This window comes from Orcinus orca, chromosome 6, assembly GCF_937001465.1.
Source record: "Orcinus orca chromosome 6, mOrcOrc1.1, whole genome shotgun sequence".
Classification (NCBI taxonomy): domain Eukaryota; kingdom Metazoa; phylum Chordata; class Mammalia; order Artiodactyla; family Delphinidae; genus Orcinus; species Orcinus orca.
The window spans coordinates 52,607,528-52,629,705 of NC_064564.1; the positions used below are offsets into that span (position 1 = coordinate 52,607,528).

The 22,178-nt window shown below is 34.6% G+C and overlaps 1 protein-coding gene and 1 long non-coding RNA gene across 3 annotated transcripts in view; both read right to left on the reverse strand.

The window, feature by feature from the left end:
* The window catches only part of DENND4C (DENN domain containing 4C), a 130,211-nt gene that overhangs the window by 62,915 nt on the left and 45,118 nt on the right, over positions 1–22,178 (reverse strand). For both annotated transcript variants that reach the window (XM_033439721.2, XM_033439719.2), the window contains exons 5-10: positions 20,937–21,106; positions 17,900–18,138; positions 16,271–16,337; positions 15,166–15,224; positions 14,138–14,282; positions 10,837–11,012 (exon numbers count right to left, since the gene is read on the reverse strand). In XM_033439721.2, coding sequence (XP_033295612.1) covers positions 10,837–11,012; positions 14,138–14,282; positions 15,166–15,224; positions 16,271–16,337; positions 17,900–18,138; positions 20,937–21,106 — 856 coding nt within the window. The remainder of the gene's footprint in view (positions 1–10,836; positions 11,013–14,137; positions 14,283–15,165; positions 15,225–16,270; positions 16,338–17,899; positions 18,139–20,936; positions 21,107–22,178) is intronic.
* LOC125964718 (uncharacterized) lies at positions 6,341–10,827 on the reverse strand. Its single transcript, XR_007477954.1, has 2 exons — positions 7,165–10,827; positions 6,341–6,928 (listed from the first exon to the last, which is right to left on the reverse strand). It is a non-coding gene; the product is annotated as an uncharacterized LOC125964718 (long non-coding RNA).

A 22,178-nucleotide genomic window follows, 5' to 3' on the forward strand; every position in this document is an offset into this window, starting at 1 on the left:
AACTAACAAATAAAAAATGTAATTAAAATACCATTTACAGTAGCAATAAAAACCATAAGGTACTTAGGAATAAGTAAGTTTAACAAAAGGTGTGCCTGATCTTTACAGAGAAAACTGAAACAGTTATTGAAAAACCTTTAAAAACACCTATGAAGTAAAATACAACATTCACGGGTACTGAGACTTTATGTCAAAATGATCTTATTTGCCCCCAAATTAATCTATGAATTCAATAGAATTCTAACAAAAAAATCACAACAGAATTTTGCATGGAATTTAAAAAACTAATTAAAATTTATATGAAAAAGCAAAAGACCAAATATAGTCAAAACAATTTTAAAGAATAAGCAGTAAAGAGACTTGCCATTTCACATCATTTTTTTTAAACAATGTTATTGAGATATAACTCACATACCATACAATTTATTCATCTGGAGTGTGCAATTTGATGGTTTTCAGTATATTCAGAGTTGTTTTAACAACCACCACAATTAATTTTAGAGTATTTTCATCACCTCAAAAAGAAACCCCACACCCTCTTAGTCACTAACCCACAATTCCCCCATCCTCCCATCCCAAAGTAACCACTAATCTATTTTCTGTGTCTACAGATTTGCCTTGGGGATTTCAAATAAATGGGATCATATAAGGTCTTTTAGCATGAGGTTTTCAAGGTTCATCCATGTTGTAGACAACTTAATTTTCAAGTCATTAAGATAATCTGATGCTGGCAAGAGACTAAAACAAACCAAAGGAACAAAAAATAAGCCTGGATACATACCCACACAAATATAAAAACTGATATGTGATGGTATTGACTCTGAAGACAGGTGGGAAAGAGATGAACTGACCATTCAATAAACAGTGCTATGTGACAACTGTTTACTCATGTTAAAAAAAAATAAAATGGTATCTCTATGTCTCATCATACACTAATAATACCAAGTTTAGCTAAATTAAAGGTCTAAATGAGAAATTCAAAACCTCACAACTTTAAGAATATCCAGGATAATATTTCATGACCTCAAGGCAGAGGATTTCATGTACAAGAACCAAAAATGGCAATCCATAAAGAGAAACTGAGAGCTGTGATCAATTAATATAAGTTTCTGTTCATCAAAAGACACAACAGAATGAAAATACAAATCACAGTGTGGCACAAGCTATTTGCAATGCATATAACAGACTAAGAATTACTTCCAGATTATATAAAGGCCTTATACAAATCAAAAGAAAAAGACAAACAACCCAACAGGAAAACGTACCAAAAATGGAGGGAAAAACCAAAGGGCAAAAAGAAATTAAAACACATCATTTGCTACTAATTAGGGAAATGTGAATTAAAGCCACAGTGACATCCCATTACCATCAAGTTGGCAAAAATTTGAAAGTTTGATCATAACAAGTACTGACAATGATATGGAACAAAGAGAACTTTCGTTTGCTGATGAAGAGGGGAAAGAGTAATATGGCATTAGCTATGCCTAGCAACCAACATTATCTCTTCTAGGTATATGTTTCAGAGGAATTTTAACCATGTACTCAAAGAAATATGCATAATAATGATCAGAGCAGTTTTGTTCATAATTGCAAAATCTAACTACAATCTAAATACCCATCAACACTGATAAACACTGAAGACAAAGTAGAGCTACGTGTATCAACATGGATGAACCGCATAGAGAATGATGAGTAAAAAAGCAATTCACAGAAAACTATACAAACATAAATTTTTAAAGCATGAAAAACAAAATGTCATTTATACTAATACATATATAATATGTATTAGTGGGTGGAATCTGGGAGGAAGATTCATGCAAGTTATTTACATTATTCTCTATAATTCTTTGGTATCTAGAACATTTCATAATTCTGTAAGTACAATTAAGGAGAGTTCAAAATTATTTTACAAAACAGCGCTTTGAACAACAGAAATTATATAGAAGTTATTTAAACCTGGGCAAAATTAAGAATCTCTGTAATAGGGTTTCCCTGGTGGCGCAGTGGTTGAGAGTCCGCCTGCCGATGCAGGGGACACGGGTTCGTGCCCCGGTCCAGGAAGATCCCACATGCCACGGAGCGGCTGGGCCCGTGAGCCATGGCCGCTGAGCCTGCGCGTCCGGAGCCTGGGCTCCACAACGGGAGAGGCCACAACAGTGAGAGACCCGCGTACAGAAAAAAAAAAAAAGAATCTCTATAATATTCTTTTATTCAGAACAGTAAATAAAATGAGGTAAATATTTGAGTTAAAACTTCAAAATCATTTCCAAAGGCACCACAATATATACAACCTTGAAATAACTGTTTTTCAGGGATAGTTACTGAAAAACAATGAAATGTGTATGACAAGAAATATTTAGTGCTTCCAAGCAGTTCATTATTTCCAGGCTATAAGTAAATCTAAATATACATAGTAGAGATCAATCAAGATGGTAGACTAAGAGGACATGGAGCTCACTTCCCCCCATGAACACATCAAAAAATACATCTACATGTGGAACAATTCTCATGAAAAACTAACTGAAAACTGGCAGATGGACTCCTGTACCACCAAGGCTGTAAGAAAGATACACATGGAAGGGAAGAAAAGTGATTGGGTTGGGACCTGTGCCCAGGGGAGGGGACTCAGAGGAAATGGGAGATTACACAGGTGGACACCCTCTCAGGGGAGTGAGTGATGAGAGCCATAGATAGGGCACCCCAGTCCTGGAGTCCTACGCAGGGTAGACAAGCCCCCTTGGCTGGCTGGAGGACCACTGGGACTAACAAGAGGCAAAAAGAAAAACAGAAAAACAAATTTAAAAAAATGGAAACAGTTTAAGAGATCTACAGAATAACATTAAACATACCAACATTCACATTATAGGGATACCAAAAGACAGAAAAGGGGATCAAAAATGTATTTGAGAAAATTATGGCTGAAAACTAACCAAACCTGAGGAAGGAAACAGATATCCAGGTAAAGGAAGCACAGAGGGTCAAAACAAGATGAACCCAAACAGGCCCACACCAAGACATATCACAATTAAAATGACAAAAGTTAAAAGTAAACAGTGAATTCTGAAGGCAGCAAGAGAAAAGCAAAGTGTCATATACAAGGGAACCCCCATAAGGCTATCAGCTGATTTCTCTGCAGAAATTTTATAGGCCAGAAGGGAGTGGCATGATATATTCAAAGTGCAGAACAGGAAAAGTCTGAACCCAGGATACTCTACCCAGCAAGATTATCACTTAGACTACAGGGAGAGATAAAGACCTTCTCAGACAAGCAAAAACTAAAAGAGTTCATCAATACTAAATCTACCCTAAAAGAACTGTGAAAGGGTCTTCTCTAAATGGACAAAAAAGTAAGAATCTATAGGAAAGGGAAAATCCCACTAGGAAAAGCAAATGTATAGTAAGGACTGAAGATCAACCACTTAAGCCAATATGAAGATTAAAAGTCAAAAAACTGTAAAAGCAACTATAACTACAATAAACAGTTAAGAGACAAACATGAAGATACAAAATATGACATCAAAAACACAAAATGTGGGGAGAGGGAGTAAAAAAAAATGTAGATATTTTAGAATGTGTTTGAACTAAATTACTACCAGTTTAAAACAAAAAGTAGACATAGTTATAGGTCAACAATATATAAACCCGACAAAACACAAATCAAAAACCTACAATAGTTACACAGAAACTAAAAAGAAAGGAACAGAAGCATAGTACTAAAGAAAATCATCCAACCACAAGGGAAGAAACAAAAAGAAATAACAGAGAAAAACCTCAAAACAACTGGAAAACAAGTAATAAAATGACAATAATTACATACCTGTCAATAATTACTTTAAATGTCAATGAACTAAATGCTCCAATCAAAAGACATATGGTGGGACCTCCCTGGTGGTCCAGTGGTTAAGAATCCACCTCCCAGAAAATATTTGCAAACGAAGCAACTGACAAAGGATTAATCTCCAAAATATACAAGCAGCTCACGCAGCTCAATATCAAAAAAACAACCTAATCCAAAAATGGGCAGGAGACCTAAATAGACATTTCTTCAAAGAAGATATACAGATTGCCAACAAACACATGAAAGGATGCTCAACATCACTAATCATTAGAGAAATGCAAATCAAAACTACAATGAGGTATCACCTCACACCAGTCAGAATGGCCATCATCACAAAATCTACAAAAAATAAATGCTGGAGAGGGTGTGGAAAAAAAGGAACCCCCTTGCACTGTTGGTGGGAATGTAAACTGATAGAGCCACTATGGAGAACAGTATGGAGGTTCCTAAAAACAGAACTACCATATGATCCAGCAATCCCACTACCGGGCATATACCCTGAAAAAACCATAATTCAAAAAGAGACATGTACCACAATGTTCACTGCAGCACTATTTACAATAGGCAGGACATGGAAGCAACCTAGGTATCCACTGACAGATGAATGGATAAAGAAGATGTAGCACATACATACAATGGAATATTACTCAGCCATAAAAGGAAATGAAATTGAGTTATTTGCAGTGAGGTGGATGGACCTAGAGTCTGTCATACAGAGTGAAGTAAGTCAGAAAGAGAAAACCAAATACCATATGCTAACACATGTATATAGAATCTAAAAAAAAAAAAAGTTGTGATGAACCTAGGGACAGGACAGGAATAAAGACGCAGAACAGAGAATGGACTTGAGGACACAGTGGGGGGAAGGGTAAGGTGGGACGAAGTGAGAGAGTGGCATGGACATATATACACTACCAAATGTAAAATAGATAGCTAGTGGGAAGTAGCTACATAGCACAGGGAGATCAGCTCGGTGCTTTGTGTCCACCTAGAGGGGTGGGATAGGGAGGGTGAGAAGGAGACGCAAGAGGGAGGGGATATGAGGATATATGTATACATATAGCTGATTCACTTTGTTATATAGCAGAAACTAACACAACATTGTAAAGCAATTATACTCCAAGAAGATGTTAAAAAAATAAAATAAAATCATGGTACAATATACATAACATAAAATTTACCATTAAAAAAAAAAAGAATTCCATGCCAATGCAGGGGACGTGGGTTTGATCCCTGGTCAGGGAACTAAGATCCTGCATGCCATGGGGCAACTAAGCCCATGCACTGCAACTGTTGAGCATTTGGGCCAAAACTAGAGAGCCCTCATGCCGCAACTACAGAGCCCATGCGCTCTGAAGCTCACACACCCAAACTACAGAGCCTGCATGCCGCAACTACTGAGCCCATGCACCACAACTAGAGAGAAGCCCGCACACCTCAATGAGGAGCCTGCACGCTGCAGTGGAGGATCCCTCATGCCTTAATGAAGACCCCGCGTACTGCAACCAAGACCCAACGCAGCCAAAAATAAAATAAATAAATAAATATTTTTTAAAAAAAGACATATGGTGGCTGATTGGACAAAAAACCAAGACCCTTCTTTCCACAAGAGACTCACTCGAGCTGAAGACACAAAAAGACTGATAGTGGGGGGATGGGAAAAGATACTTTATGCAAACAGAAATGACAAGAAAGTGGGGGTAGCAATGCTCATATCAGAAAATAAACTTTAAACAAAGGCTATAACAAAAGACAAAGAAAGGCATTATAAAATGATAAAGAGATCAATATAAGAAAATGATATTACACTCAACATACGTGCACCCAGGAGCACCTAAACATATAAAGCAAATACTAACAGACACAAAAGTAGAAATTGACACTAATACAGTAATAGTAGGGTACTTTAAAACCCCACTTACATCAATGGACAGTCAATAATGCAAGAGCAGTCTAAAATGACACAACAGAGCAGCTGGACTTAATAGATATCTACAGGACATTTACATTCAAAACCAGCATCATTAACATTCTTTTCAAGTGCACATGGAACGTGCTCCAGGATAGATCACATGCTAGGCCACAAAACAAGTCTTAACAAATTTAAGAGGATAGAAATTCTTTTATCAACTATTTTTTCCAACCACAACGGTATGAAACTAGAAATTAACTACAGAAAGAAAACAAGAAAAGAACAAATGTGCAGAGACTAAAAACATGCTACTAAAAAAACCAACAGGTCAATAAAGGAATCAAAGAGGAAATCAGAAAATACCTCAAGACAAATGAAAACACTACACTCCAAAATCTATGGGATGCAGAAAAAGCAGTTCTAAGAGGGAAGGTTATAGCAATACAGACCTTCCCCAAGAAACAAAAAAAATCTCAAACAACATAACCTACCACCTAAAAGAATTAGAAAAAGAAGAACAAAGGCCAAAGTCAGCAGAAGGAAGGAAATAATAAAGCTCAGGGAGAAAATAAATAAGAAAGAGATTTGAAAAAAATAGAAAAGATCAATGAAACCAATAGCTGGTTTTTTGAAAAAAGAAAAAAAAAATTGATAAGCCTTTAGTCAGGCTCACCAAGAAGAAAAAAGACAACCCAAATTAAAAAAAATAAGAAATGAAAAAAGGAAAAATAACAACCAACACCATGGAAGTATAAAAAAAAAAAAGTAAAAGAATACTAAGAACACTTATATGCCAACAAATTGGGCAACCTAGAAGAAATGGATAAACTTCTAGACACAAAACTTGCCAAGAATGAATCAAGAAGAAACAGACACTTTGAACAAACCAATCACTAGCAGTAAAATTGAATTTGTAATAAAAAAAAACCTCCCAGCCAACAAAGTCCAGAACCAGACTGCTTCACAGGGGAATTCTACCAAACATATAACGAAGAGCTAACACCTACCCTTCTAAAGCTATTCCAAATTATTAAAGAGGATGAAACACTCCCAAATTCATTCTACAAGGCCATCTTTACCCTGGTACTAAAACCAAAAACACTACAAAAAAAGACAATTACAGGCCAGTATCTTTGATGAATATAGATGCAAAAATCCTCATCAAAATATTAGCAGGGCTTCCCTGGTGGCGCAGTGGTTGGGAGTCCGCCTGCCGATGCGGGGGACGCGGGTTCGTGCCCCGGTCTGGGGGGATCCCACGTGCCGCGGAGCGGCTGGGCCCGTGGGCCATGGCCGCTGGGCCTGCGCGTCCGGAGCCTGTGCTCCGCAACGGGAGAGGCCACAACAGTGAGAAGCCCACGTACAGCTTAAAAAAAAAAAAAAACAAAACAAACAAAAAAAAATATTAGCAAACCAAATCCAACAATATATAAAAAGGATCAAACACATGATCAAGTTGGACTTATTCCAGGGACACAAGGATGGTTCAAAATATGTAAAATCAATGTGATACACCACATTAACAAAAGGAAAGACAAAAAACACATGATCATCTCAACACTCAAAAAGCAACTGACAAAATTCAACATCCATTCATCATAAAAATTCTCATCAAAGTGGGTACAGAGAGAACATATCTCAACATAATAAAGACCATATGTGACAAATGCACAGCTAACATCATATTCAATGGTGAAAAGTTGAAAGCCTTCCCATTAAATTAAGCATCCAAATTGGAAGGGAAGAACTCAAACTGTTACTATTTAGAGATGACATGATACTTTACATAGAAAACTCTAGAATCTAAAACATGACACAAATGAACTTATCTACAAAACAGAAACACACTCCTAGACACAGAGAACAGATTTGTGGTTGCCAAGAGGGGAAGGAGAGGAAAGACTGGGAGTTTGGGGTTGGCAGACACAAACTATTACATTTAGAATGGATAAACAACAGGTCCTATTGTATAGCACAGGGAACTATACTCAACATCCTGTGATAAACAACAGTGGAAAAGAACACAAAAAAAGAATGTCTGTATGTGTATAACTGAGTCACTTGGCTGTAGAGCTGTAAATCAACTATACTTCAGTTTTTTTAAAAAATGAAGAAAACCCTAAAGTCACCACACAAAAACTATTAGAACTAATAAACGAATTCAGCAAAGTTGCAGGATACAAGATTAATATACAGAAATCTGTTGCTTTTCTCTACAATAATAATGAACTATCAGAAAGGGAAAGTAAAAAAAAAAAAAATCCCATTTGAAATTGTATCAAAAAGAATAAAATACCCAGGAATAAACTTAACCAAGAAGGTGAAAGACCTACACTCTGAAAACTCAGATGAAGGAAAGTGAAGATGATACAAAGAAATGCAAAGATACCCCTTGCTCTTCTGGAATTCTAAGAATTAATATTGTTAAAATGACCAATACCTCCCCAAGCAATCATGCAATCCCTATCAAAATACTCATGACATTTTTCACAGAAATAGAACAAATAATCCTAAAATTCATAAAGAACCACAAAAGACCACAAATTACAAAAGCAATCCTGAGGAAAAAGAACAAAGCTGGAGGTATCACCATCCCAGACTTCAGACTATACTACAAAGTTACAGTAATCAAAACAGCAACAGCATGTTTTGTGTCTGGCAAAACACAGACACATAGATCAACTGAACTAAACAGAGAGCCCAGAAATAAACCCACGCACCTACAATCAATTAATCTATGACAAAGGAAGCAAGAATATACAATTGAGAAAAGACAGTTTTTTCAATAAGTGGTGCTGGGAAAACTGGACAGCTACAGGTAAAACAATGAGATTAGAACATTCCCTCACACCATATACAAAAATAAACTCAAAATGGATTAAAGACCTAAATAGATGATCTGAAACCATAAAACTCCTAGAAGAGAACATAGGCAAGACACTCTTTGACATAAATCATAGCAGTATTTTTTGGATCTGTCCCCTAAGGCAAAATAAATAAAAGCAAAAATTAACAAATGGACCTAATTAAATTTAAAAGCTTTTGCACAGCAAAGGAAGCCATCAACAAATCAAAAAGACAACCTATGGAATCGGAGAAAATATTTGCAAATGATGCGACCAACAAGGGGTTAATATCCAGAACATCCAAACAGCTCATATAACTCATTATCAAAAAAGCAAACAACACAATCAAAAAATGGGCAGAAAACCTGAAAATACATTTTTCCAAAGAAGGCATACAGATGGCTAACAGGCACATGAAAAGATGCTCAACATCACTAGTTACTACAGAAATGCAAATCAAAACAACGGTGAAATATCACCTCACACCTGTCAGAATGGCTCTCAGCAAAAAGACAACAAAAACTAAATGTTGGCGAGGATATGGAGAAAAGGGAACCCTAATACACTGTTGGTGGAAATGTAAACTGGTGCAGCCACTATGGAAAACAGCACGGAGGTTCCTCAAAAAACTAAAAATAGAACTACCATATGATCCAGCAATTCCACTCGTGGGTATATAATATATCCAGAAAAAATGAAAGCACTAATTTGAAAAGATACATGCACCTGATTGTTCATAGCAGCACGATTTACAATTGCCAAGACATGGAAGCAACCCAAGTGTCCATCAACAGATGAATGAATAAAGATTTTATATATATATATATATATATACACACAATAAAATAGTACTCGACCATAAAAAAGAATGAAATTCTGCCATTTGCAGCATCATGGATGGACCTAGAGAATATTATGCTTAGTGAAATTAGGCAGAGGAAGATAAATACTGTGTGATATCACTTATATGTAGAATCTAAAATATAAAAAAAAATGAGTACAGCAAAACAGAAACAGACTCACAGATATAGAAAACAAACTAATGGTTACCAGTGAAGAGAGGAAAGCGGGGAGGGGCAAGATAGGGGTATAGGATTAAGAGATACAAACTACTATGTATAAAATAAATAAGCAACAAGGATATACTGCATAGCACAGGGAATTATTGCCATTACCTTTTAATAACTTTTATTGGAATATAATCTGTAAAAATACTGAAATGTACCTGAAAATAGTACAATATTATACATCAACTATACTTCAATTTTTTTTAAGTACTGAAAACCCAAATAAATAAACAAACAAACATAGTAAAGAACTACCACAATTACACAGTTTTCAAAATACAATGGTAGATCCATTTCAAAATTATTTTTTAAGGTACATTAAATGTTTTCTTCCTTCCTTAAGTTATTCTTCTGGTTCACTCAAGGCTATTTTCCCAACCAATTCTACTGCTGTAACCATCGAGGTCTCATCCCAAATTCTTACTCTATTCATTTTCTGCCAGTATCAAACAGTAAAGAATAAAAGCACTCCAGGACCTGGAATTTGGCACTAATACTAGGGAAGTTTCAATACTTACTGCCCTTTACCCACGTTGTTTGTTGTTTTTGTGAGGACGGGGCTGCAGAGGGCGCTCCTAAACATCCATCTAGAACTGGATGGATGAATCTTCTTTTATTAGTGTGGTGCTCTACTGTCTGAACCCTCAGTTACACCACTGCTATACATATTTATCACCTCCAGTAAACACAAACTGACTGATTTTTAATATCAATTTCTCTGTAATCCCTATAAAATTCAAATCTTGACAACTAAGAAAACAGCATATTACCCTATATCGTGACTAAACTCAAACAGGTAAACCCATTTTTTAAGAGCTTACACACGGATTTTGAACTAAACCTAGATAGCGTATCATCTCTTGAGCTCTGAAAGCAGTGTTTTTAACCTTTTTTTTTTTAATAATCCATATTCTCTTCTGATAAACATAAATATCTCCTGCCTACTGTTAACATTATTATCCAATATAAACTATTATAATATTGAACACAATCTTTTTCAAATCACACAACATTCCAGGATTCTGATACCTGTCCTGATTGAGAATCATTGCATTGAATCTGAAGACTTATTACCAACTTTTAAAAGTAGCATATTTGTATATGCTTTCAATGAGCTATAACTACATGTGGGGAAAAATATAAATGAAGATAATATAAAAAGAATCAACTTACATATATAACATGTTTGTATCCAAGTCAATGCAAACAACATCTTGTGGTGGGTCATGAAGATCAAAATACCTTGAGTCAACTCCAACTATAAATGGTAAAGGTGCACTAAGCACGGCTGCCAGTGAAAGAGGACAAAGGGGAATATATGGGCATTGCCACTGAAATGGAAAGATCATCTGGGAAAAAAAGTTTTAAAAAATTAACCAAGTTTTAAATTTGCAATGAGAATTAGTAATTAACTAATACTACTGAAAGGGACCATTACAGAGCATTAAAGTCTAGTTTCATTCCAAAAACTAAATGACTATATTAAACTTCATTCCAAAAACTAAATGACTATAAAACACTGCTAGGCAATACTATGAACCAATGTGATTAAAATCTTCAAGAATGACAATGATCATAAGCACAATTAAAATGCTAACAGCTCTTTGCATGTTAATTCTTCTAATGCCTATAGAAAATCCACATTCCCATTTTATGGAGAAAGTGAAAGAGGAGAAAAAATAGCCCCAAATTTTATAAAACAAACTCATGATCTTTAACTCTGACGCATTTCATCCATCTGTTAATTTTCAAGATAACCTTTGACTAAAATCCAACTAAGAACACCAAGAACTAAAAAAATTTAAATGATTCTCTTGGGAACAGTAATAGTCAACTAAAAATTTCAACCAAAAAAATTTTGTAACTGCCCAAATAAACATAATATTATCCAACTTCAGTGAATCTTGGCATCTTAAAAATATTAGTCAATATAAAACATACCTCAACAATCTTTACCAGCTTTCCTTTATAAAGCTCTACCTTAATTGTATCAATGTGTTCTTTTTAAAACGGAAAAAAGACAAGTTTTGATAAGTAAAAAAAAAAAAATTAAAATTTTAATAATCAATATTAAAATTTTAATCACTGATGACAAAATCTTTCCTCTACTACAAAAATCCTTGCTATATTTCAAGATCTAGTTCAATTCTTACCTTACCCATCAGTACTCACCCCAAATAATTACCTATAGCATTTACTACCTCTGCCAGTTATTCCAGATGGTTATACAGAATTGGAATTCTGTCTTCAGTCATTTATTTACTTTCTAGTAATTGAGCACTTAATATGTACCAAGAACTGTTCTAGATGATGGGGCTGTAACAGTGAATGAAACAAAGATCCTGCCCTCATGAAATGTACAGTGTAGCATAAGAGCCAGCAAACTTTTTCTATAAAAGATAAGAATATTTTATGCCTTGCAAGCCACACTGTCTCTGTCACAAATACTTAACTCTGTCTTCATGTATGAAAGCAGTCATAGGCATTATGTAAATAAATGGCCTATGTTCCAGTAAAATTTTATTTACAAAAACAAGTGGCAGCCAGGATTTGACTCACAGGCCACAGTTTGCCAACACCTAATCTAGCAGGAAGAGAGAAAACAAAAAGAAGACATAATAAATAAAATATATACCATGTGAGAGAGCGCTAAGTGCTACGAAAAAAAGAAAAAAGTAAAGCCAAGTAAAGGCGATGAGAGTTTAGAACATGAGAGAGGAGAGGGGGAAAGCAGGCTGTATTATTAAATAGGCCAAACAGGGTAGGCTTCGTTAAGAAAGTGACACTGAGCTGAAACTTGAAGGAGGTGAGGGTTTTAGTCAAGGGGATATCTAGGAGAAGAGCGCTTCGAAGAAAAGGAACAGCTAGAGCAAAGGCCTTAAGGTGTGGGGACTGCCTAGTATGTGCCAGGGGTAGCAAAGAGGCCAGCGTGGCTGGAGCAGAGTGAGCAAGAGGGAGAGAAGTAGAAAATGGTATCAGAGAGCAGAGGGATAGAACTACTCGCAAAGGACCTTGCAAGGACTTCAGATTTCCTCCAGGGAAAACTGACTATCTACCATTCAACAAAAGGTACGTTACACCTCTAACTACATAAGAAATTTCAGAATAAAACTACTAGACAACAAAATATGACACCCTTGTCTTCACCTTCGACTTTTGCACACAATCATAAACAATGTCAATTTTACAAGAATACCCATTGGTTCCATCAATTTTTGCTATGGGGCTCCATTAACCCTTCAATATTCTTTGATATTCAAATCACTCTCCTTTTGAGGAATTTAAACTGCCAGGATTCTTTTCAATTTTCTCCTCTTTAAATGGTAATTTGCCTTACTATCAAATCCTCATTTATCAATAGTTTTGCAAGCAATTCAGGCTGTTCTCCAACATCGGTTACATAAATTTCATGCAATCTTGCATTTTAATAAGATTTCCGATTTCACATTGCAAGAGACTGGGCCACAGAGATTCAGACAGAGGGGCATGGATAATCCCTAAAGTTTTATAGGAAGAAATATTTGAGTGGGAACTTTCTAAAACTGGTCAGTTCATTAACAAATATTTTCATGTTATAACAACTTTTGCTTTTACATGTAACTGTGGAGGCTTGGAAAATTAGTACATAATTAGGATCTTTGCCCCCCATAAACCATCTCAAATGGTTATTACTGTTTTCAGTCCTAGCAGCATTTCTCTGACCAGATTAATAACTTGGAGACATACCCCATTTGTTGATTTAACAAGTATTTATTGAGTGTTTACTCCATGCTATTTAACTGTGATAAATGCTGAGGACACAGGAGTAAAAAAGAGACCTAAAAAAGGTCCTTACTTCCATGAGAGTAAAATGGGGAAGGGAAGAGAGGAGAGTCAGCTATTTTAAATTAAACAAATAATGGAAAATAGAGTTAGAGAAATAGAACATCCAAAATTCTATATTATGACCTATAAAGCCCTACATGATCAGACCTCCTTCTAATTGCAATGGGAAGCCATCAAGAGGTTTTAAAACAGGACTTGATTTAACTTTTATTTATGCTTTTCACAATAGCTAAACATCTGTACATTATCCAATTTCACAATCACCTAGATTTTCCTATACATTACTGGCTCACAATGATTAAAAGTTAAAATTGGGAGAAATTAGTCATGTAATTCATGTCCACAATTTTAGGGCAGCTGAAATTGACCAGAGCTTCTCATTTAATAAAGTAAGCTTCATTCACAAGTTCTATTATTATGTAATCATATAGATTCTCTGAAGAACTCTAAAATATGAAAAATTAGAAATTGAAATTCTCTCAATAGAAATCACTTTTTTTCTTTATATTTAGTATTTCTCTTTGCCATCCTACTACATTTATGTTAAACATTTAGTGGTAATTTCAAAGCTTTGGTTGAAGGAAATTTCCCTTTAGAGTAAAAATTCTCTGTCAAGAATTCTGCACTAAAAAGAAAATTCTATACTTACAGCTACAACAGCTTCAGCTACTCCAGTCAACACAGCTGGCCTAAGAGAATGCAGCAAAATCTTGCTCTCAAGTAAAACAAAGAGCAGCAGTGTTGCACAAGTCTCAGGACCCAGATTCATTAACAAGGTGCTAAAGTTGGCTCCACTAGAAAAGGAGAGAAAAAGAGGTGATTATGAACTGTTTCACCAAAAGGTGCTAAGATTTGCTTATTAAATTATTTCCTAAATATTAATAAATTGAAAATCTAATATTAATTTCAAGTCCTGATTTAGTTATCACTGAAAAGTAGCAAATTTAATAAGATGGTATAGGAGAATGATTCAAACTCATCCTTTGGCAACAAGGGCATTTATCGGAAAGATTTTCCTAAAGAACAGCCATTTGAGCTGCGCTCTAAAGAAAGAAGGTAGGGGTTGGTGGGGAGACAACATGTGCAAAGGTCCTGAAGCAAGGAAAAGCAATTGTCATGTTCAAGAAATTGAAATAAACCTACTGTGACTAAAGCGTATTAGAGGAAGGGATGAAAACAACAAGAGATTATGCCCAAAGTAAAAATATTTGCATTCTCCAACAATTTTATATTTGAATTCTCAGAAGGAAACACTGGCTGCAGTGTGGATAAAAAACTGAAAGACAAGACCAAAAGAGTGCCAATTAAGAGGCTCATAATGAAGTAGTCCAGGTAAAAGATCATGCTAGCCTGGACTAGTGACACAGATGAAGAGAAGCCAATAGATTCAAGACATTTTAGGAGGTAAAATCAGTTCACCTTGAACATTTAGTAAGCAACTGGATATGCGGAAGGGAGATGAGAGGAAAAGGGAGGTATTCCCCACATTCAATCTTGCAACTTTCTTTAAGTGTTCCATTTTTAAAATGCTGAATGGCCCCAGCTATCAAAGTTAGAAACATTAAGGCTATTCTTAGTTTGTAAAGATAACACAACTCTATTATACTAACCCTTAAAATATTTTAAAGCATTCTGCTCCAAGTGAACAAATGTATTATTTTATATACCATTAATTACCTTAGTGGTAAAGGTGTAGAAACTGGTTGTGAAAATATTAACGCATCATGGACTGATAGCTTAAAAAAAGAAAAAAAATGATAAATTAACCAAACCAATTTTGAAACCTAAATATTTAGATCAAGGGTAAAATGGAAAACAGTTTTAATAGGCAGACTGAAACAGTTTTGGAAACATGTACTAAAACATAAAACAATAGCTGTTATTTACTTAGAAGTATATAGTTCTTTAAAATTAAATGGTTAATTCAACTGAATTTTGATTCAGTTAACTGATTAAAATACAGCTGTTTAAAAATTATGGAATAACTGCTTTTTAAAAGCCTCCAACTTATTTACTCTCTATTTGGCAATTGCTTAATATATATTAATATTTGCTGAACTGAAATACATTCAAGATTAACAATATTTGACTAACACATATAATGTTAATAACCACCTTAGAAAAAAATGTTTAAATAGCTTGCCTCTATAGATCAGTCTGCAAACTGTTATTGGTCCAGGAAGAACAGTATATAAATAGAGAGAAAGCGATTTAGAAACTTTCATGGCACTCTGACACTGCTCTCATATCCAAGTACATTATCAGTGAACTCATGTCTTTGGACAGGGAATAGACCTGTTCACGTCTATACTGATCTCATATGGTAAGCTGCTTACGTCACAAGCTATATACTTATATAGGTATGCCACTGACTGGAAATAAAAAGAAACTGGTCCTTTAACAACACTATTATAGACTGCTTCACTTCCGCCTTCCAACCATAACCAATTTCACATTTGATATTTATTAGTCACTCGAATGTTAAAAACATGCCCTCAACATAATTTTGGGTTTTACATTATTAAAGTCGGCTACATAAAGGCCACACATGAACCAATGATGATGTCATGAACCAAGTATTGTAATTATTCCAATTCTGTATACCCAAAATTCAAAAAAACAGTACCAAAGAATATTAGCTAAAGATATAAAATACAGAGAATTCAAGGATTTCATGGATGCATCTTGCTCCGCCTCAAACCAAAAGGGCCATAGCCCCCACACTGCAATGACTGGAATGAACATATGCAGCACTCCCTTCAGACATACTGTTTTTTATTACCTGTACCAGGATTCTTGGTCTTTGTGGTGAAGGAAAAGGGATGTTTTGCATAAAGTGTGAAATGTGCCTAGAAAAAATTTTTGAAATAAAGATAATTACTTTTCTAAAATGCTTCATGGATTTTAACAGATCTTAAATACCATTATTCATCATCCTGGACCTGACAAAGCCACTTACCTAAAACTTAAGCTAAATAAATAAATACATTTACTTAGTGTAAATAAATGTACTCATTCCACTATGAGTGGAATGCAACTTCTAAAATGCAAAATGTATTTCCTGATTAAAAGTCCAGATTAATATACCCTATTATCACCAGGAAAATAAGAATAACATGAATATAGTTTTCATGAAAGAAGCTAACATTTATTGCCCTGGTTATCAGTATCAGTATGGGGAGCAACTAACTGTGATATAATGAATCAAAACTAATACAGAATTCAATCTAATAATATTAATTAAATTAATATAGTTCTTACACTATAACTTCGGGCAAATCACTTGTCCTATTTCTCCACCTATACATAATAACTCAAGTCTTTCCAAAGTTTTGAGCTCTTAGGAGCCACTAAATGCAAAGTATTACTTCAACTGAAAGAAAAGAATTGATGATATACACTGATTTTTTTTTCACAAATTTCATAGAACCTTAATTTTTCAAAAGGCTGCTAACTTATTATTAACATTAAATTTACTCCAATCAATTTTAAGTTAATCTGACAGCTGAAAGTTAAATCTAGAATTATGAACCATTAGACTGTCATTCCAGTAATACAAGAAAGCTGAAACCATATTGCTACACCAAATTTCGATGTGTTTCTGCATAGTACTTTTACTATTTTATAAAGTTGATTTTTGAGCAGCATTACTTTAAAACCTACAGGTAACTGGCCCCCTCTTATCCACTAAACTAGTATGCTTCACTGATAATCTTTTTGCTATAATGTGAAATTTTGCAAAGTTTAAGAAAAATCTGTTTACACACAGTATAACACATTTCCACCAAAGATCTTGACTTGCTTTGTTAGCAGGATACATGAGTTATTTACTATAATAAACAAGTCAAAATGCCACTAGAAGTCAGAAAAGATGTGGTTTTAAAAAGACAGTGGTTCCACATCTATTTTTCTTGCTTACAAAACATTTCCATGATGAAGAGAATTACAAATCAAAGGGAAAGCATGTAGAGTTCTATCAATGCTAAAACCAAAACCTTACTTTTAACATCAATTAATCAATTAACATCAATTAACACCATTAATTTCTACATCAGTTTAGAGATGTTTAACTTGCAATGGTCATTTGGATAGTTGGGGTGTGTGTGCAACAACAGCTATTTTTCTCTTGGTTATTTAAGAATGAGTAGGAAGAACACATACAATATAATGTATATATATGTTTCTTCCTCAGCTGAATTCTCAGAAGATTTTTATCTGGTCATCCTCACCACCACTCCTCAATTTTAAATTCAGAGTCAATGATTCAGGTGAAGAAGGGATCAAGCAAAAAGTAGAATGACTGTGACTCTCCTTCCCTTTCAACTCTGATGCTTGAAGTCAGGTAAACAATGAAATGTACATATATACATCCAATTTTTTCACCAGACATCCTTCAAATCATTATACATACTTTTCAATGGGAAGAGGATGTGGTCCAGACACAGAAAGTTTGTAGATAAACATGAGAAATTTTCTAAAAGCTTCAAAAAAAGGCCAGTGTGAGAGTAAACAAATGCATTTGTTTGAATTGATGGATTTGGAGACCATTTTTCTCTCCACAGGTGTCAACAGGCCCAGCTGCATAAGCTGTTTCTCTGTTAGAAGTTCTCGAGAGTAAGGTTCATAAAACTGGATGGCAGCTCCATATACCTACAGAGTAAAAAAATTCCATTGTAAAATTTGAGTGTTTTTAAAAATTAATTTCTCTTTTTCTCTTTTTCCAAAAGAAGTATTTGCTTAGAGTGCATATGACAGGTAAATGAAAAAAAAAATCTCAAACATTGTCGATGGGAATGTAAAATGGTGCAGCTATGGGGGAAAACAGTTTGGCAGCTCCTCCAAAAGATAAACAATTATCCTATGATCCAGCAATTTCACTCCTAGGTATATACCCAAAAGAATTGAAAGCAGGGACTCAAACAAATACTTGTACACCAGTGTTCATAACAGCATTATTCACAATAACCAAAAGACAGAAACAACCCAAATGTCCATCAACAGACGAACAGATAAACAAAATGTAGTATAGTCATCCCTCAGTATTCGAGGGGGGTTGATTCCAGGACCCCCAGCGGATACCAAGATCCATGAATGCTCAAGTCCCTTATATAAAATGATGTAGTACAGTCGGCCCTCCGGATCCACAGGTTGGGCATCCCTGGATATGGTGGGCTGACTATATATACACTCAAGAGAATATTATTCATCCTTAACAAGGAATCAAATTCTGATAAATACTGCAACATGGATGAACCTTGATAACATTACGCTAAGTGAAATAAGCCAGACACAAAAAGACAAATATTATATGATTCCATTTTTATGTGCTACCTAGAATAGACAAATTGGTAGAGACAGATAGTAGAAAAGAGAGACATAGGATAGGAGTGGAAGAAACTTCTGTTTAGAGTGATGAAAACGCTCTAGAAATGGCTAAGTGATACTTTTATAAATCTTTTAACTGTTTAGTCACTATATACATATGTGTATGTATATATGTCATATATATGTGTGTCTGTTATATCACATTAACCCTTGTCTTTACAGATACAAATAACACTCTCAGATACAATTATTTCAAAGTCATCTCTGGGGTTCTTAACAAGCAATATGTCAAAAGCATCACAATGAGGATTTGTTGTTCTCTACTCGTCAAAGTAACTTTGGTAATGCTTAAGTGTTTGAAGATATTAAAATATTCATTTATATTTATTGCTTTCAAAGGAAGAAACTATAAATGATTATTAAGCTAAACAGTTAGCTTACTTGTAAGCAATCCAGTCAATATAGTACTGGCCTTCCATTTAGTGAGTACTTTACTATGTTCCAGACACTGCTGGATACTTAACCTTAATTATTGTCTTCAGTACAGTGGCTGTAAACTTGAAGACTGGAGAATGAGGACACAGATGTATTTTTGTTTGCTCCACAAGAGTCAGCCTTGGTTAGTTACACATTTCAATAAAATTGGCTATTCTATCAAACTTCCTAAGAAAGTTTTCAATTTTTAAATTTCTACTAGATCTGTAGTTTTATTTACTTTTTATTTCCTAATATTGCTTTTTTGCCATCTCTTTTATTTTAAATTATCATTCTATGTTATTATTACTGTTTATACATGTTTTGAATTTTTGGCTATTACCAATAAAGTATATAAATATACATGTGTTTTGGAGAATATATATACTCATTTCTCTTGGGATATGCTCAGGTGTATACCTGTTGGGCCACAGAGTTATTTCTTATCCTTGCTGACAATATAGAAGTTCTTTAAATATTCTGAATACAAGACCCTTATGGAACACCTACAGTATCACATGACTTTCTCCCAGCCTGGGGCCTGCTTTTCCACCTTCTTAATGGTACCTTTGAATGAACAGATGTCCTTAACTCCAGTGAGGTCCTATTATTCATCTTTTCTTTTATGGCTAGCGCTTTCTGCATACTGTTTAAACTATCTTCACTTACTCCCTCAATTTTAATGTATTATTTGTCTTATGACCCTCACTGTTGTTGTTGAGAAATTAGCCATCAATTAATAGTTATACCTTTATAAGTAAGTATGTCTTCTCTTTCTGGTTGTTTTTTGTCTTTGGTATTCTATCATTTTACTATAATATGAAAACAGGTGGTTTTATACTTTTATTTTTTTTCTGCTGAAGATTCAGAGTGTATCTTTAACCTGAAAAACTCAATTTTTCATCAACATTGGAAAACTCTCAATCAACCACTAGCTCTTAAAATGCTGTCTCTCCCTTTTCTAGTCTCTCTTTCTGGGGTTCATTAAATATCTGTTGGTCCATCTGATTCTATCCTCTGCATTTTTAAACTCCTTTTATATTTTATGTATTCCTGTGCCACTTTCAAGATAACCTATTTTCCACTTCATTAATTCTTCCTTCATGTATGACTTATCTGCTGTTTAAACCATTCATTACATTTTTAATTTTATGGATATTTTCATTTCTAGACATTTGATTCTTTTTCCAACCTGTCTACTCATTTTTCAAAATATCCTGTTCTTTCCTTGATGTTCTGAGCCCCTCTATTAGGTCTTGAATAATTTCAATTATATATTCAATTTATAATATCTTTGATATTGTTATTCTATCATTTCAATATCTTAAGGGTGTAATACAGCTCTGTGTCTTGTTGATTCTTCCTATGGTACCTATGTCTTCTAACTTTCACTAGCATCTCATCTTGAAGCCTGGGTTTTGAGGGTATCTCTCCAGAGACTTTATATGTGCTCCTATAGACACTCAAGGGGTATCAGCATCCTGATCCCAATTTTCATGTAGACTTCTCACTTTGGGCATTGAAGTACAAATGTAAACAGAAATGTATTGTGTCCAAATAATCCTAACATTCACATTAACCTTATATTAATCATTTTATGGGTTAAAAACATGGACAAAATAGGTTTAATAAAAGAGGAAAAAATATACCTTTTCAGCAGAAGAGCCTGTGAGGACAAAAGTTGAAAAAACTGGAAGCGGGTATTTGCTTTGGGGATCCCAACATTCAATCGTAGCTCCCATCGGAAGGCAGAAGAGAGGGACAGATTCCGATAGCGGAAATGACTCATAGTCCTCTTCTGGATACCTAAAAATTAAACCTATTGGAGAAAGGACATAATGATACTTATTTATCTATTTATTATTTTTTTATTTTTTATTCTTTGGCTGTGCTACACGGCTTACAGGATCTTAGTTCCGTGACGAGGGATTGAACCCGGGCTCACGGCAGTGAAAGCGCCAAGTCCTAACCACTGGACTGCCAGGGAACTCCCGATAATTTTTTTTAAATAGTTACTTTTAAATAGTTACTAATTACATATTAATAGGATACATATTAATAGGATGTTTTACATATTACATATTAATAGGATATTTTAATAGCACATTCTACAGAAATATTTGTGTGAAATTTCAAGATCAATTTTTCTCTTGCCATATCAGTAATTAAAATAAATAACAAATTTACCATTTATTTTTACCCATGGACTTAAAGTTCACTGTAAAATTAAAATGTATTAAATATACTAGTTAAAACTCTATTCAACAGGATCATTAATCTTAATGTATTTTCCCTACATACTGCCAACATCTTAGAGAATGCAAGAAACATACAGGGAAATTTATCAACTATTTCAGTTAGTCTTCTGTGGGGAGAAAAAAAAATTCAGGGAAGGGACAAGTGTTATGAAATAATGCCAAGGCAGCAGAAATTATCACAGCCCCTAAACTTTTCTTGAGAGAGCAGCAGTGTAAAATGAATGTAACATGAAAAGTAAATGAGACAGAAACTCTTGTTTCTGTACAGAGTTTGCGAGATCAAGGAAGCAGGAGCAGGGGGCACTCTGAGAAGCATAACAAAGACCCTTCAGAATAAAGTAGCTACATGGCATCAATTCATTAGCCTCTACTATCTCTAACACACAGACCACCTCTAGTTTAAACACTTGAAAGTCAGTAGCAGAATTTTGAGTCCAAATTCAGTCTACAAAATTCTTTATTCTAAAATATGTCTTATATCAAATACCTGAACACCTTCACAAAACTTGTTTCTATACGTTTTCTTTAAGTGACACTTTCTCACCACCAAAAAGAAAAAAAAACTTCTAAGTAAATCATATATAATCAACACATTACAGCAATATTAACAGTATTACATTTTAAAGTGATACT